Source organism: Cnephaeus nilssonii (genome assembly GCF_951640355.1).
Source record: "Cnephaeus nilssonii genome assembly, chromosome: 8".
NCBI lineage: Eukaryota > Metazoa > Chordata > Mammalia > Chiroptera > Vespertilionidae > Cnephaeus > Cnephaeus nilssonii.
Genome location: NC_137079.1, coordinates 86,581,902 through 86,599,766, shown reverse-complemented (window position 1 = coordinate 86,599,766; position 17,865 = coordinate 86,581,902). Strand labels below are relative to the sequence as shown.

Genomic DNA, 17,865 nt, shown 5'->3' with positions numbered 1-17,865 from the left:
AGATAGCAAAATTCAAAGTCCTATTGATTTCCAGTTAAATGTTTATCTTTACTTCTTCCTGAAAGCTGGGCAGAGTAATAGTAAAAAGAACAAACAAAATAAACCTTAATACAGAGAATAAAAATGAATGACAGCAGACAAACTATGTCAATAAAAATTTGAAAGTCGAAAGCACAAGGAAAAATATCTGAAGCTTCTAGAGGAAAAAAGTAAAACAAAACTGGCCATGTACAAAGAACCAGGAATCAGAATGGCATTAGACCAGAAGATAAAATGCTGGAGGGAAAAATTACTGCTAACCTAGAATTTTATACCCAGATGGATTTATTAATTAAATGTGAGGATCAAGATTCTCAGACACGCATGGTTTCAAAAATATTGATCTCAGATTCATAAAACTACCGATCCAACATGGGATGGAGGCAAAGTTAATTCAAATCCAGGGCAGCAATCACCCTCAGGACATCTGCATAGCAACATGGCTGGAGTGTAACCAGTCTAGATGATAAGACTGAAGAATAATAAGTGGACTATCACCAAGAAAACAGGGAACATGATCAAGCTACTTGATAAGTCTGTACATACAGAAAAGCAATTATACTACTGTCAGAGAGTCTGAAGATGAATGAGCAATAAGTACATAGAAAAATAAGTACATATGTACAATAAGTACATAGAAAAAGCAATCCTCCCTCTCATTCTTAGGAGCAATGATCAAATAATAAAAAGGTTTTGTATGAGAAAGGTAGTATTAAGTCATTCTATACTACTCAGATGTAAATAATGTTTATGTCAATTATAAAAGCAAAGAATATAAATTTAACCAGAAATTACTATAACTATACTAGGAAAATAGATTATGTGCAATATGTAAAAATATATAGAAAAAGCTAAATATTCACTTTTTTATTATTAGGAAGCCAGTAGGCAATACATATTGCAGAAAAACAAAAAATAGAAGAAGAAAAAAGAAACCATGCAACAGCAGTATATGCAAGGATCTAGAGAAGTTCTCCAAATGTGGTCCAGGGACACCCTTTCAGGGGATCCACCTGTTAGAACTATTCTTATAATAAAACAATGTTATTCTTAGCTTCTGAATGCTAAAGCAGCGATTTTTTAACCTTTTTCATCTCATGGCACACATAAACTAATTACTAAAATTCTGTGCACACCAAAAAATGTATTATATTTTTTGCCAATCTGACAAAAATAAATATAATTTTGAGTCATTCAGACCAGACGGCTATTGTATTGGCTGTCATTTTTAAAATATATATTTTATTGATTTTTTACAGAGAGGAAGGGAGGATAGAGAGCTAGAAACATTGATGAGAGAGAAACACCAATCAGCTGCATCCTGCACACCTCCCACTGGGGATGTGCCCGCAACCAAGGCATATGCCCCCGACCAGAATCGAACCCAGGACCCTTTAGTCCGCAGGCCGACGTGCTATCCACTGAGCCAAAGCGGTTAGGGCTGGATGTCATTTTTTTTATTTGACAATCTAAGGGAAAAGGGGTCAGTGCCCCTGACTAATAGTCAGGTATTGTATGTTTTAAAAATTCTCATGACACACTGGTTGGAAATTGCTGTGCTAAAGGGTTTTTATGTTGTAGGAATGCATCCTCTCCAGTTGGTGGGGGCCTATGTGTGAAATAGCAACAATATCCTATATAATAAAAGGCTAACATGCAAATCAACTGAACGACAGAACGATTGGTCACTGCACTGACCACCAGGGGGCAGACACTCAATGCAGGAGCTGCCCCCTGGTGGTCCGTGCGCTCCCATAGGGGGAGCGCTGCTCAGCCAGAAGCTGGGCTCACGGCTGGCGAGCACAGCAACGGTGGCTGAAGCCTCTCCGCCTCCACAGCAGCACTAAGGATGTCCGACTGATGGCTTAGGCCCACTTGGCCTAAGCCCGTGGTCGGCAAACTGCGGCTCGTGAGCCACATGCGGCTCTTTGGCCCCTTGAGTGTGGCTCTTCCACAAAATACCACAGCCTGGGCGAGTCTATTTTGAAGAAGTGGCGTTAGAAGAAGTTTAAGTTTAAAAAGTTTGGCTTGCAAAAGAAATTTCAATCGTTGATATTTGGCTCTGTTGACTAATGAGTTTGCAGACCACTGGCCTAAGCCATCAGTCAGACATCCCCCAAAGGCTCCCAGACTGCGAGAGGGCACAGGCCAGGCTGAGGGACCCCATCCCCCCCAAAGCACGAATTTTGTGCACCGGGCCTCCAGTTGTTATATAATTGACATATGAGGGAGAGTAATATTACAAAGCAAGAATGAAGGGAATAAAATGGGCAAAAGCACTAACATTTGACAGTTGCAACAGGGTGTTGTTTTCACGACACTATGTAAGGTTGGTACCACCAACTGTATTTTACAAATGAGAAAACAAGCTTGGGAGGATTTCTGACTTGCCCAAATAAATATCCAGGTTATAGTATTATCATTTGCCAGTAGGACCTAACACTATCTGAAAATGGCTTTAGGTTTGAGGCATTAATCTATAACAGCAAAAAATTAATAACTGTTTTAATTTTTTTCTTGAAGTCTGCTACTTCTAAAAATGTTTAAGGTAAGCTTACTTAAAACCAGTGACATCTGCAAAGTTGAATCAAAAGCAAAAAGGAAAACTGAATACATACTACATTTGTCTCGCATCATGAAACTGTTTGATGAATGGCAAACCCTATAACAAAGTTAGAGTTGTAATAACTCTAATAATAGTAATAACAATAATAGCAGCTAACATCTATGGAGTCTTACTCTGTTACAGCATTGTGATAAAAATTTTTAGATTATCATATTCCCTATTTTGCTGATGGAGAAACTGAGACAGAGTTGAAGTAACTTACCCAAAGTATCACAGTGATAGAGGCACGATTTACACTCTGAATTATAAAGTCTTGACAATATTTTTCTGAACTGTACCCCTCTTCTGCTTAAGGGGACTGGGGCATAAAGGAAAAAATATTTTGATTCTTCCCCCAACCATTTAAAAATGTAAAAATCATTCTTAGCTCATGTGCCATATAAAAATAGGTAGCAGCAGACTATATTTGGGCCCATGGGCCATAATTTATCAGCACTGCTCTTCACTACAAAGGAAACTAAAACAGTTGTCCATGTCAGGCTTTCAATGTCTTTGCTTAAAATGCTTGTATGAATTAGTTAATATTTAACAATCAGATTTCAAATAAAAACCCTGATTTTAGTGCTTAAAAATTAGAGGGTTGAGCAACACTGAATCCATATTGAAAACAAAAAAATGTTCTAACTTGTTTAATATGCAAAAAGCCCAGCTTCACTAATTTTCTTGGGCCCAGGAGGCACGCAGTTTGCCCTTTTTGCTTAATATGACTAGCATTACACTAGTTGAAACTGATGGGCCTGGGAAAATTTTTTCTAGCATTAAAATGAAAGCAAGAAAAAAATGATTTTTTTTTCCTACAAAATCTGATGTAGTAGTATATACAGCAGAACAGAAATACTAGAAAGGTTGGCTAACAAAATAAATATTATAAAATGCAGATCTTAAATTAACTAGCTCTTAAAATAATTTTTCCCAGCATAAAGTTGGGTCTTCTTTTGGATGTCACTTTTTTGCCTCTTATATTAAACTAGAGGCCTGGTGCACGAAATTCGTGCACGGGGGGGGGGGGGGTGTTCCTCAGCCCGGCCTGCACCCTCTCCAATCTGGGATCGGGCCTAAACCAGCAGTCAAACATCCCTCTCGCAATCCGGACCACTGGCTCCTAACCGCTCACCTGCCTGATTGCCTCTAACGGCCTCTGCCTGCCTGCCTGATCGCCCCTAACCGCCCTCCCTTGCCAGCCTGATCAACCCTAACTGCCCTCCCCTGCTGGCCTGATCGCCCCTAACCGCCCTCCCCTGCCGGCCTGATCACCCCTAACTGCCTCTGCCTCAGCCCCCGCCACCGTGGCTTTGTCCGGAAGGAGGACCGGACGACTGGAAGATGTCCAGTCAACCCGGTCTAATTAGCATATTACCCTTTTATTACTATAAATAATTTTAAACATTATAATCATATTTAAAGAAAAAATAAATTCAAGATTTAAACTTTATTTTTAACTCATTCTGCAAAACATAGACTTAAATTTTTAAAAATGATTTTGGCATTAAAAGTTAAACATTCAAATATACAAAACTCCATCAAAACTATGCCAAAAAAGGCTTATGCAAATATTCAAAACCTCAAAGTATTAAATATATAACACCATACTTAGTATTAACTTCCCAAATAAATTCCCAAGACATTTAACTTCAAAACGTTAGCATTTTTACTTCAACATTAATTTTTCTTCTGATATATTTTCATTAGCTCTAAGTCATAAAATTACTGCTGGAAACTTATCAGCATTAAAGTAAAACAAATAAATGAAAAATCAGAATATCCCTCTATCATAAAGAGTAATTTCCTCATTTCTGTAACTCAAGACTGAAATTCTTCTGCTTAATATTCTTGATTTCCTCCCAAATGGTAGAATTATAGAAATACTCCCTAAAAGTTATTTTTATCTCTAATCAATTTAAGAGCACAAAAAATCTTCAATTGTTTAAAGTAATTTTATTTATTCAATTGTTGGTAACACTTAGAAAGTACAATTTTATTGTAGGTTTCCTAAAAGCAGTTAAGAATATGTATCATAAGTACTGATTAAAGAGGATAATCACAATTACATATTTTTTCAATGATTTTCTTAGGGTCATTATCTCTAATATAATTTTGAATTTTCAACTTTCAGCAGTCTACCCTGTAAATGATTCTCATTGTTAAGCTTTGTACAAAGAACAAAAGAGAGCCAAGAAAATAACTCTTTACACATAATATAAGCTTCTTGAAAATATAGCTCCAGTATTACTATTTTCTACATCGTATAAACAAAAACCTCATTCAGAAATTCAAAATTGTCAAATCCTTTATTTAACAGATAGCAGTGGCCTCAAGAAGATCTTCAAGGGCAAAGTCCTTAACTTCTTCAGTCTGAGCACTAATAAAAAGTGCCAAAAAGTTTAGGAGAATAAATTCATCAATGTATCTGAGGAGAAATTTTTTCTGGATCATTCTCTACTAATAACAAAGACACAGCAGTCCAAGTACCATTAGTTATAATGTGAATTCAGAAAGTATTTCCTGCTGAAAAAACAACATGCCTTTCAAATAGACACCTCAGTTATTTACGTTACGATTCGATCGCACTAAAAGAAAGAAAATGTCCCACAATTACTACTTATAACATTTTCAATGTACATTAAAGCAAGTCAAACTTCAGCAATACATAATGAAAACCTCTTAAGTTAAATTCTAAATCAACTTAAAAAGGCTTGTAACTGTGTTGTCCAAGAGATATTTCTGTTCAAAAATATTTCTACTCACTTAAACCTCTCTCTTACATGACAGAGTTGAATTCCACAATGTCTTAAAAGTTTATGATTTTGCTAAGGATAGTATACCTGCTTGTCTAGTCAGGAGAAAATATGTTTAAGATGACACTGGGAATACCCCAAGCAGGTAACTTGTCCTCCAGTTGTACAATATGCAACCTGATCCACTCTATGCAGGAGCCGCATCCAATGGGGCATGTGTACATAGGTCTTGCAAAGTCACTTGGCATGCACAGAGCAAATAATTTATCTCCCAGTACTAAACCTTCACTTCAGATATCAATATCCTCATGGAGAACCAAAATGTAATGCCTGCAAAGCTTTTACAGACTGATGTTTACAAACACTAAGTAATGATCTGCACTTGTCAAGGAGAACCAAGCTCCCAATCCCCTCTGTGAAGATCAACACATTTCAGTAATGTCATCACATATTTTGTTCCTTCTTTCCTCTGCCCCCCACAACCACCAAAAAAAAAAAAAAAAAAAAAAAAAAAATCAGAAAAACAAAGACCACCACCAAAAAAAACTAAATTACCTAACCCTCTAGCCCAGTTTAATGCAAACAGGAAATGCCTGTGTCAAGAATAAGGGCCCAAATAGCCATTTATGATGGGTAACTCAGACCTTACTGGGTTTATTCTTTCACTTTTTCTCAAGCTTCCATCCTGCCCCATCTTCTCCCCCACACAAGCACTTTACTTTTAAAAACATTTCCCTTTTGCCCTAGCCAGTTTGGCTCAGTGGAAGGAGCATCGGCCTCTGGACCGGAGGTCCTGGGTTCAATTCTGGTCAAGGGCACGTACCCAGATTGCAGGCTCCTCCCCAGCCTGGGCCCTGGTCCGGGCTCTGCAGGAGGCAACCAATCGATGTGTTTCTCTCACATCGATATTTCTCTTTCTTTCCCTCTCTCTTCCAACTCTCTCTAAAAAAATCAATGGAAAAATATCCTCTGGTGAGGATTAAAAAAAAAAATCTCCCTTTTAAGAACGTCTACAACTCCAATGTACGAGAAGAGGCAATATGATTTATCAGCAAAATGCTGTATGGAATATCTTTGAAGCAAACGTTAGCCTTTTCCAGGTTGGACACTGGGAAAGGTGTTTCATAATTAGCATTACAACAAAATGAGTTGTTGACAACTATTGTTCTACAGCGGGAGTGGGGACGTCCGGGCCCACGGGATGTATAAGGCCTGTGAAATCATTTGGTCTGGCCTTGCCAAGGCATTAGGGGTGAGCTAATTAAATGTTTGACCAAATATAGCAGGCTAGTTTTTAAGTTGGTAATTTTGTATGGCCCGTGAATGATATTATAAATATCCAAATGGCCCTTGACAGAAAAAATGTCCCCCACCCGTTCTACAGTGACATAACCCAAAATGAATATTTGATTTATTACATAATACCTCTATTCATCTCCTTTCTCTTTGACCTATTGCTACTTAATATGAGGAAGGAACATAACATGCAAAATACAGGAAGGATAACAGTCTGGTTAGGGTGAGGAGGTAGTTATTTTTACAATGAAAACAATTTAATTCCTGCCAAATATAATTATATATTCCTAGCATCTTCATAGAATCTTAAAACTGGAAGAGTCCTTACAAACCATTTGGTTTTACCCTGTTATCTTACTAAAATCTTAAACCCAAGTCCAAACAGTTAAGTAACGACAAAACTGAGATATCTGACTCAGTACATCAAGTATTTTCTTTGACATTTGCACATCTACAACAAACGATTTTGCAAAGTTCAAAGTTACAGACACAAACATACTTTCTGCCTGTAACATAAAACATGCATTTAATTTCAAATTCACCTGTTATACAAAACATAGGTAGTACTTTTTGCTGTTTCTACTCATTTAAGAGTTTTGTGCTAATTGGGACAGGTGGAGGAAGGTGAAAATAGTTAAGGGGAAATGTAGGAAAAGAATAAAAAAAATAGCAAAGCTGGTTGAGATTAAAAAAAAAAAAATCAACAGACATGGCTATTGGAATTAACAGTTACTGAAAAGACAAGATTGAAAAATGGGGCAATAAAACTGCTTCCAGTGGGTTCTCACCCTAAAGTGAGAAAAGAGGTAAAAAAAAAACAGCAAAAGATAAGAGCAGTGTAAAAGTACTGGAATGCGTATTACATAAGCCAGCTGACTGGAGTGATAGAATTCTTGAAGCATAAGGTAGTAGAATCTGTATTTTCAAATCAGAATCCCGGATGATATGAGAGCAAGTGCCGCTTAAGAGTACATTTTGAGAACCACTGTTTTTTAGGATATTGTGTTCTAGGAGGGTTAAAGGTATTACCAATTCTTGTTCAGAAGTTCTGATCCATAACTAGCTTTACTTGATCCTCTCAACCAACCAGGAAAGGAAAGACCCCAGAAGGGTGATTCTGTGGTAGAATCCAGGCAGTCAAACTAGGTGGCTACTGTATAGTCACCCCAAGGAGCCAGAGAACATTATGTAATCACTGCCCAAGCTCTAAGATGGAGAGACAGTTCTTTCATAAATGTCTGTTATAAAGTAAGCTTTTCATTTATCGTTGAGAGACTAGCTGATTATAAGGATTCTACTTTTCACGTAGAGAAGTATTTTGTCACTCGCTGAAGAAGTCTTTGAGCTTATAGCTAGAAAAAGAATTCGTCATTTTGTATCTGTCCATTCATCCATAACTGCTATGTGGTCACAAAGGAAGACTCTAGCCCTCACAGCTTAGTTCCAATATTTTTCTTTGGATATGGGGATCTGAGGAAATAGAAATGGAAAACAAAGCACAGAGCTATGAATGGTTACTTTTTTATAGCTGCTATAACCAAAAAAATGTGAATATGGTGAAATAGTGAGAAATTCTGAGGATCTAAAAACAGGGACAACATTTCAGAAATGGCAATAAATGTCAAAAGTTGGATTTAAAAGCTGCCCAGCAAATTAATTCTGATTTCTGTGCAGTTTCAAATCTTCTTCACTTCAGGGGAACAGAGCAAAGCTGTCTGAAGTGACATCATCTGATGCTCCCCTCCCCCTTTTTTAATGGAAGGAATCATACTTGTTTATACGATTTAAAAAGACATATAATAGAATTAAAATCTATCTATATATATATATGTATTTGAGACTGCTGTGACTGGGCACTTGAGATTCAATCTATTTCAGGTACACTGAATGTTACATAAATACAGAGCTAAGATAATAATTTGCTACTGGAATTATGGTCTGTGCATTCCAAACATTTTCTTGTAAGACCAAGCCTGTTTGCAATGGATTCAGAAAAACAATACCAATATCCAAACTTAATCCTTAAGGGAATAAGTTCACTGTTCCTATTTCAAGTCAAGGCAGACATTGAAAATCAACCCTGACCTTTGTGTTTTTAACTAGAACATTTCCAAAAATAAGTACAGGCTAACATTTCTACATCCAGATTAACATTCAATTCTCAAAACATTTTTATAGTATGTTAGTGGCCTATTTTTCAGTAACAATTTTCAGTAGACTATATAAAAAATAACGCTTATTACGCATACCTGCACACAAATTGAGTTTTTTTTTTTAAAGTTAAAACTGAGTTTATCCTGGTGATAAGTAAGTCTTGGAAAATGCTAACGAAAATTAGCACAATTATGATTTCGCTCCCGATTTTACTTAGAACTAAAAAGAGGGGTTTTATAAAATAAAGCAACATTTTATACGGAATGTAGGGCAAGTGTGCTACATTTAGTTTCACTTAGCCTAAAGGGTCCCATAAAAGCCAACTGTCGGTTTTACACGAACATCTACACAGTAATTACGGATCTTTAGCTGCAAATATTTTAGTTATAAAACCAACAGCCAGAACCTACCCTGAGCAAACCTTAACTTGGCTTTCCTGCCTCACCCGCGCCCCTCGCTCCCTCTCCAGACCCCATCCTCAAGTTCACCTGCCAATGCCGAAGGGCCGGGGGGAAAGGAGGGAAAAGAAGAAAATGCTTTTAAAATTCCGAGGCTCAGGGTAGATGGACTTGGTCCAAGTGCTGTTCGGCCTCGGAGCGAAGGTAGGAAGCAGCAGCGCGGAGGCCGGTTCTGATGTCAGCCATCTTAGGCACATCCTTCACCGGGGGGGGGGGGGGGGGGGGGGTGTGCCCAACTCGGGAGTTGTTTTTGTGGCTGTGCAGGTCGCCGCTGGCCTCCGGGTCGAAGGAACCCAGTCCCGGGCCCCCCCGACTGCACCGACGACCGTGAGCTCGGCCCGGTTCCTCCATCCTTCCCTCTCCGGGCCTCCCCAGCCCCCAGCCCCGCGTCGGGCGCGGCGTCCTGCACACGCACTTTCTTACAAAGAGGCTGCGGCCAGACAAGAAAGGGGCGCAGCTCGAGAAACAGGGGGAGCCCGGCTCCCCTCGGCCCCGCGCCCGCACCCGCGCCCCGCGCAGCTCACCGGCCCGGCCCGGCCCGCCCGGCCCTCCGCCCTCGGACCTTGCAGTCCACCGCGACGGCGTCGGGGGGGATGATGAGCGCCTCCTCGCTGCTCTTGGGCTCGTCCTTCTTGGCCTCCTTCTGGGCCAGAGCCGAGTTGAACGTCACCTTCACCATGGCGGGGCCGGGGTGCCCACGGAGGGCGGCGGGCTGGAGGCGCGGCTTACGGGGCTGAGCGGCGCGGTCGGCTGCACGGCGGCCAGGCAGCTACTGCGGCACCGCGACCGCAGCCCCGCAGCTCCCGAGCGAGGGCGGAGTCGGCTCGCGCAGCCCCGGGGCGGGGGCGGGGCCTGGGCGGGCGGGGGCGGGGCCTTGGCGGGCGGGGGCGGGGCCTGGGCGGGGCGGGGGCGGGGCTGGTTGGGAAGTGGGCGGGGCCGAGGGGCCGACCCCGCGCGGAGCCAGGCCCTGCCGGCGCCCGCAGGCCCCACGCGTGATCGGCAATGAAGGGAGCGGCGCTCCTGGGTGCGGACCTGGATTTTCTAGTTCTAAAGCCGCTTCCAGCAGGTTTGCCGGACTCAGTGCTACGGCTCTGTAGGAAAATCAGGTGCACTTTCCTGGGTTCTCCTACCAATGATTAACCTCTGGCGGCACCAGGCCCACCCTTCCCTGCCTGCCGCCCCCGCGGCGAGGCTACAGGCCGTGAAATGCTGGGGCGTGCGTTTTCTCCTTGTATTGTGGAACCAACTCAGAGGGGCGCAGGAATGTTTAATGGGCTCTATCTTTGGCATCTGAATTCTTTATCTTCCCCGGACCTCACCCAAGGGCGTTACCTGACTCAGACTTGCCTTGTCTTCTCCCTTCCCTGGGAAAGTTAATGCCTGCCCTGCCTAGTCCCAGAGCAATTCAGAGGAAGCCTTTTGGCAGATTTGTATTTCATACTTCTCACATCCCGAAAACAAAATGTTCCACTCTTAAGCAGACTTGGACAACCCCCCATGCATACTGGCCTGATTTGTGATTCAAGGCAAGGTACTCGATGATGATGATGAGTCTTTAGTAGTTTTCTGAGGGAGGGGGGGGGGGGTTGAGATTTTAAAGATAAAACAAAATTATATTTTGAAGAGATTTTGCTTAGAACTAGTTCGAGAGAGGATACTGGCCAGCACTGTTATTGGATTAATGACCGTGTCAACAGATGGCCCTTCTCCCACCCACTCTGTTCTGTTCACCCAGAGAGGTGGGTGTGCTCCAACATGTTTCCGCTGTGTCAGCTCTGCCCTGGGCCAACTGCGAAGACAGGAGGCCCTGCTCAAGGAGGGCTCGCGTGTCTTAAACTTCATAGAATCCGATCATCAGTCCCTGAGAAACAGCCCACGATCTCGGAATCTTTCTGGTCATACACATCCAAGAGTCATCCTGGATGGAGCTAGAAACCCAGTCCAGACCTTGTGTCTGCTTAGGCCTTCTGAATTTCCAGTGAAAATGATTTCAGTGTTCAATGGCGTATAGGAAGAGTTGGGTTTTAGTTCTCGTGAATTCTGACCCTAACTAGCCATATTTAAACACGTGTCCAGGAATCAACTCTGTGGGGTTGGTTGTGAACTGGCATGGATTCATAGATTTCCTGAGACACTACAATTGAAGTGTAGGGAGCGGTTATAGGGTTAAGCCTCTGACTGACCTGTGGCAGGGTCACAAACAAGTTCGTTTGGAAGGCAGACCCCTCCCAGCATAATTAAGCCTAATCCTGTAACTGATCCCTAGATCCTTCCTGGGTAGCTAGTGGGCTGTGGGAGGGGCAGCAAGTGCTGCCAAAACAAGTGAAACTTACAAGAACATTGTTAATTGCCTTGTTTGTCCCTGATTATAAATAAAGCTTCAGCTTTGCAGTCTGGATCTGTTCTGTGGCCTCAGCCAGGCACAGAAAGATCCACCCAGCCCCAGCTTTCAAATCTATCTCTGTGTCTCCTCTCTTTATTTCTAATATTTCTCAATCCCTGCCCGCCTCCACTTAGAACCGGTTCATTCATCTCTCTTTCTGCGCGGGACGCAGAAAAGGGAGATCCCCGCCATGTCTGGCCCCCGCATTGAAGACCGAGGAATGCTGGAAGCAAGATCTGGAAGATTATAAATGAGTATACATATAGCCTTCCGGATTCTCTTTTTGTTGTGATGGGATGGTGCAAAAAAAAAAAAAAATACTCAAGGCATTTTGCACTAGGTAGAATTAGGGAAGAAAACAAAATTTTGAACAACACTATTAAACAAATTAGGAAACTGAGGCAAAGGAAGAACAAAGGAGTTTGACAGAAAAGGAAATCACAACCTCCCACTCTCACTTCCCCCCACTCCCAGTTTCTATTCTAAAAGATTCAGGAATAAAGGACCATTCATTGTTTTGTCTATCAACAGTTTGAAATTTTGTGTACTAGTAACAGTTTACAGTCGGCAAACAGTCTGGGAATAATCTCCTGGTTTTGTTTCTTCATTTTATTTGGTGTGTCTACAAAACTGTAGTGTACAACAGCAGAGATAATAAAGAAACTGGCTCAAGGCCAAACATAGCAAATCCAGTCCCGTGATTTATAAAATGTTGCTCGTTGACCCTGGAAACTAAGGAGTGGGGGAAGGAGAGTCGATGACTCAACAAAAGAAAGTTAAAAACATAGTCATTAACTATTGAATGTAAGAGAGTTTTAGAAGTTCTTTGTTTTCCTTTTTCTCACATTGATTTTGAGAGAGTAAAAAGACTATTTTTAAAGTGATCGTAGCTTTGCATTTCATCTTGATTTTCATGTTTGTTTTTCTACCTAACCTGGGGGGAGGACAAAATAGAGCCAGCCAAGTGAATTCTAGAATATTAGGTCATTCAGATTTGTGTGATAGGCTTGCACGGGGATTTCTTTTTTCGGGTTCTATCCCCATACCTCCTTCAGTTTTAGCAGGGTGATTGGAAAAACATTTTTGTAAATATGAGGTGCTTAGTGAAACAACATCACTGATTATGCCCTTTGAAATGTGCTTCTCTTTTAACCCAAAGCATTACTGTTGGAGGGTATCTTGTGGCTTTGTCTCAGCTTTCTATTTAAAAACTAGAGGCCCGTGCACGAAATTTGTGCATGGGGGCGGGATGTCCCTCAGCCTGGCCTGCACCCTCTCGCAATCCGGGACCCCTCAGGTAGGGTCCCTAGGCCTGGCCAGCAATTAGGGCCTATAGGGGCTTTCCCTCCCCTGGCTGCTGGCAGCTGGCCCTGCCCCCGCCACTGCCACTGCTTGCCATCTCTGCAGCGCTGCCCCTCCCCTCCCCTGCCACCAGTTGCCTCCCTCTGTGGGCAACATACCACCGCCATCACCCCCTGGTCAAACTTCCAGTAGAACTCCAAGTCAAACTCCTGGTCGAGGGGACAATTTGCATATTAGGCTTTTACTATATAGGACAATAATGTATAATTGAGTGAGTATGTGTGTTTATAAGTCAAATAAGGTAAAACATATGCACAGAGGCTGGCCTAATATCATAAAAAATCTGCCTACTCCAGTTAAATCTTACCAAGTGTCACACCAGGCTTAGCACTTCCAGGCAAATAGCACAGAGGTATTGTTGTCATAACCATTATTTTGGCAACATAGACTGTGGGAGGAGGCACTCATATTTCTCTATCATGACTGCATATATGCCCCACTACAGTTTGCATATGTGCATATGTGAGGCTGTACGTGTATGTGTATACTTTAAACTTTTCAAGGCCCTCTATCGCCAAGCCAACCTATATCCCCAGTGCGTTCTCTCTCCACTCTATTCTGGCCATCCTTAAATATAGGAATTTACCCTGCTTATAACTTTAGCAAAATCATTATTCTAATTAATACAGAGAAAGCAGGTAGTTTGCTATTTAGAATTCAATTTTATTACAATTTAAAAAAAAAAAAAGGAATATTGCCGGAAACAAATCAGTTTCACTAAAAGAGAGATGTTGACAGGAAGCCAGGAAGGCTGGTCAACAACCTTAATTGCTCTAACCACTCACCCTTTAGTTGAGATATTGTTAGCTGAAGCAGCTTCCACCTTGGTTTGTCCCATTAAGTTTTTGTTATTTCCTGCCTAAGGGCTACATGTATATTTCTATTTATCTTGACTAAGATGTTTTCCCCAAAGCCTCAAATAAAAGGGATGGCAGAGCCAGAGCAGTTGTCAGTTCTCCCACTAGAGGTGGACTACCGCCTGGCCCCCCATTTCGCCAAATTGAATTTCTTCAAGTCTCCATTCATTTGTGTGCGGCCCTTCTCCAGAACTCGAACCCTGAACCGGAACCCTGGACCACGCGGGACGTGGAAAGGGATTCCTACAGAATATGAGGTTAGTATAAATAAATTTCTTTTAGTGAGTTTTTTAGAAGTTTGATTAAATTTCCAGACAGTTCCATCTTTTGTGCACTTTTCTAAAATGAGATAAGCCTGATACATAGAGTAGGATATATATAGAGACCCTGAAGGCAGACTCTATCTAACAATGATTTTAAAAAAATGTATTAATTACCCTAGGATCTAATTAAAATCCCCATGTAATCCTTAAATATTTTTTCCTTCCTTATTTTTTAACCTTTTCCCTATGGCTGAGATTAAAACAATACTAACTTAATTTGAATTCTGGTGAATTATTTAACATTGTGGCACTTTAATGAAATAAAGAAAAGAATATCACTTAACCCTAACTCTGAAAATATTGTTTTAAGTGTAGATGTATTCATTAGTGGAATACATGGAAATATACTAGTATGCTAGCTCCTGGAAATATTTTCATAAACTTAACTGCTAAAAACCTTTAAAAATTCATTTGTCTAGAACCTTTATGAGAATGACTAAGATAGTCTAACCATGATTTGATCTACCATATCTCTAAATAGTTTTGTACATTATATCTTGTATTTCGTATATACTCATTAATTACATCTAAGGCATATGTGCTTTCTGAACCTAAGTCAAAATAAAAAAGAAAAGGCGCTGGGCAGAAAAAAAACAAACTTGGCTGTCTTGGGACACACAAATTTCTGAAAATCATAAATGTGAAGTGTCATGCTCTCAGACTTAATAGCCAGAGGACTTTGCCTTGTGTTCAAACAATGTTCTAGCTAATAGAATCAAAGTCCTGGAAAAAGATTTCAAGACGTCTTCCGATATTTCTTTTCTGCCTAGTCTAAGATCAGATTGTAATTAAGTCTAATGGAAAGGTCATGGTTATTTAGACAGACTGAATTTTTAAAGCCTCAATAAAATTACTTTTCTTATGATCATTAAAAGAATTACTCAAAAATCAAAGAAAAACTTGAACTCTTTTGGTTGCCTGCAGAACTGTGGTCAATGGAACTGTGATCAAAGGTCATTAAAGTGAGCTTTCCAACTTGGGACCCCAACAAACACTGCATGTGGCAATAGTTATTAAGTAAGAAAAACATTCATAAAGCAGCATAATTAATGAATAGAAACAGTAAGGGCTTTATTCCACACTTAGTCTTCATGGCTTCTAGTTGGTGGCTCAACCCAAACCCAGCCATAGCTACTGAGGAGGAAGCTATTGCCTATTAACTCAGAGATAATTTCCTAGATCAACATGACAGTCTATGCCTAACTAAAACTCTCCGCTACACCCCCAGCCTTTAGTGGACCCAAAGCCCTGGGAAAGGCCCCACAATGAGTTATTGTCAAATATACCCTTAAAACCAACTGGCACAGTTAACCTGTGTGGCCCAGATCAGACTTCTTGCTACTGCACTTCTAGGGCAAGCAGAGGGAGGGCTTGTACTTGGAAGTTATGTTTCTCAAACTTGTTGAAAATTTCAAGATCTTTGGGCTAGTTTCTTCTGTTGGGTTCTGGCCCATACTATTTAAAAAAAAAAATTTAAGGTTTATTTTAATTTCACTTAAAGTTTGTTTGGCCATTAGTAAGGTGATAGCTAGCTGTAAAGCAAATTGAGTGCTTATAACCAAAGGTGTGCTAAAAGTATAAGAAAGGAATTGTGCTATGTGACCCATGCCAAGACCAAAAGAGGTCTTAAAGGAGTGTGTTTAAGAGTCTCCCTGTTACAGATTGCTCCCTACAAAGCAATCAGATATAAAAGGAGTTATTTTATTCCCTAATCCATACTGGGAAAATATGCCTGGGTCCCAGGCCAGTTTAACCAACATGCTAAAGAATATGGGAAATGCGACTAAGCCCACCAAAGCAAGAGAAAATCTACTTGGATTTTGCTAACCAATGGTCCTTGGCACCAATTCAATGCCAACAGGAATCCCCAATTTTGGGTGTGGTAAAGAAGGAAACTTTCTTCAGTGCAAACAGCTCATTTGTGATATGGCACATCTGTGAAAGCAGCAAGGCTGTGGAACAGCTTTATAGTGTTACTAGTGGCCCAGTGCACAAATTCATGCACATTGAAAGGAAATTAATTAGAATAAATATTTTAATATCGCTATTCGCCCCTTCTCTATAATAGAAGTATCAGACATGAAAGAAAATTAGTAAAATGTATATTAAAATAATATATAAATTGATTAATAAATAAATAATAACAACAACAAAGACATGACTTAAAAACAACAAAAACATGATATAAAAACAACATTGATAAAAACAATGACTGATAAATTGATTAAACTTATTCTAACACTGAGGCCAGTGTCAGATGGGGACAAATCAATTCTTGGAATCAGAACAACCTCTCCTCCACAGATCCTGTTAATACTTCAGCTTCACTTATGTTAGGTCGCAATCTTTTGATAATAAATCTAGTACCATTACAAAGACCCCATTTACTATTAAGATTTTTCAGTAGCATGATGATTGCATCTATTTTCAATTCTAATTTATGAGACAGCATTCCCGAAGGAGTAATACTTTTATAAAATTCAATGGGAAAATTTTCCTTTTCGGCATCATCCATTGAATCTAGTATTATTGTCGATTAATTACACTGTTGTCTCTGAGTCTTAATGCAATATCCATTCCCCAGACTTTTTCACCATGTGGGAAAAGAATAGGATACATCATTGCATCAAATGTGGGAAACAGGATACTGATTTGTTTCATTTTAGTGGCATTCAGGTTATTGGGATCTGGTTTACAATGAATGAGCAAGACCCTTTTAAAAGGAGGTCCTCTATCTTTGTTTCTGAACATGACGGCAAATTTGGTTACACGGGGATAATTATATCTACCCGATCACTATTACGATCATATTTAATCACCATCGTTACTTACGTGCGACGCCATTGCCAACTTTCAGCTTCAGAATGTCAACAAAAACAACCAAATTCATGATCCACAATGGCAGATCGAAACACACACGTGCAATTGGTGCCAGTGAGAGCTTTATATGTATCGAACATGCGTGAGTCAACTTAGCCTTTTATAGATATAGAACAAGCTTGCTTAATTAAACCTGCTTTCTGATGTAGCTAAACTTTTTCCAGCCCTGTGAAGCACCCCAACTTCTCTTTCAGGTAATTGTCAGCAACCCAGCAGTAAATATCAACACGAAGCAGATTATTATTGTAGATCACGCAGGGAGAACAAAGGGTAAAATATTTAACTGCAGCAGTGTTTGACTCTATTCTGCACAGTGAGAAAACCTGAAGTCATTTTCAAGGTCCACCATTTCTTACTTCTTTTCAATTGGGTAAAGTTTCTAAACTTTCTAAATCTCTGTTTTCCGGCTAATGAAAAGAAAATAGGATTCCATCGAGTCTCCTATCTACCTGCTCCTGGACTTCTGTGAGGATCAAATGAGGTGAGACACAGGAAAACGCTTCACAGACATTTGGCTGCAGTGTAAAGTGTTTCCACATGAGGCTAGTGATCACTAGGGAGAAGAAGCCAGGTGTTGCTACTTGACATCATTACCTGAACGGTCGGACACTTAGCATATTAGCCTTTTATATAGATAGACTACGGACCCAGTGCACGAAATTCCTTTTGTGGGAGGCAACCGGGCCGGTCAGGAAAAGGCACCAGCCCCATCACCCTGCTGCTGCAGCCACTGCCAGTCACCGCAGCCGCCA

General features: G+C 40.6%; 1 protein-coding gene and 1 long non-coding RNA gene across 2 annotated transcripts in view; one reads left to right on the top strand and one right to left on the bottom strand.

The window, feature by feature from the left end:
- Positions 1-10,118, bottom strand: part of ITM2B (integral membrane protein 2B) — a 29,286-nt gene extending 19,168 nt beyond the window's left edge. The window contains exon 1 of the mRNA XM_079779612.1: positions 9,871-10,118. Coding sequence (XP_079635738.1) covers positions 9,871-9,987 — 117 coding nt within the window. The 5' untranslated portion in view covers positions 9,988-10,118. The remainder of the gene's footprint in view (positions 1-9,870) is intronic.
- LOC307104620 overlaps positions 1-17,865 on the top strand; it is a 186,116-nt gene that overhangs the window by 115,902 nt on the left and 52,349 nt on the right. The gene's annotated exons all lie outside the window — the stretch shown is intronic.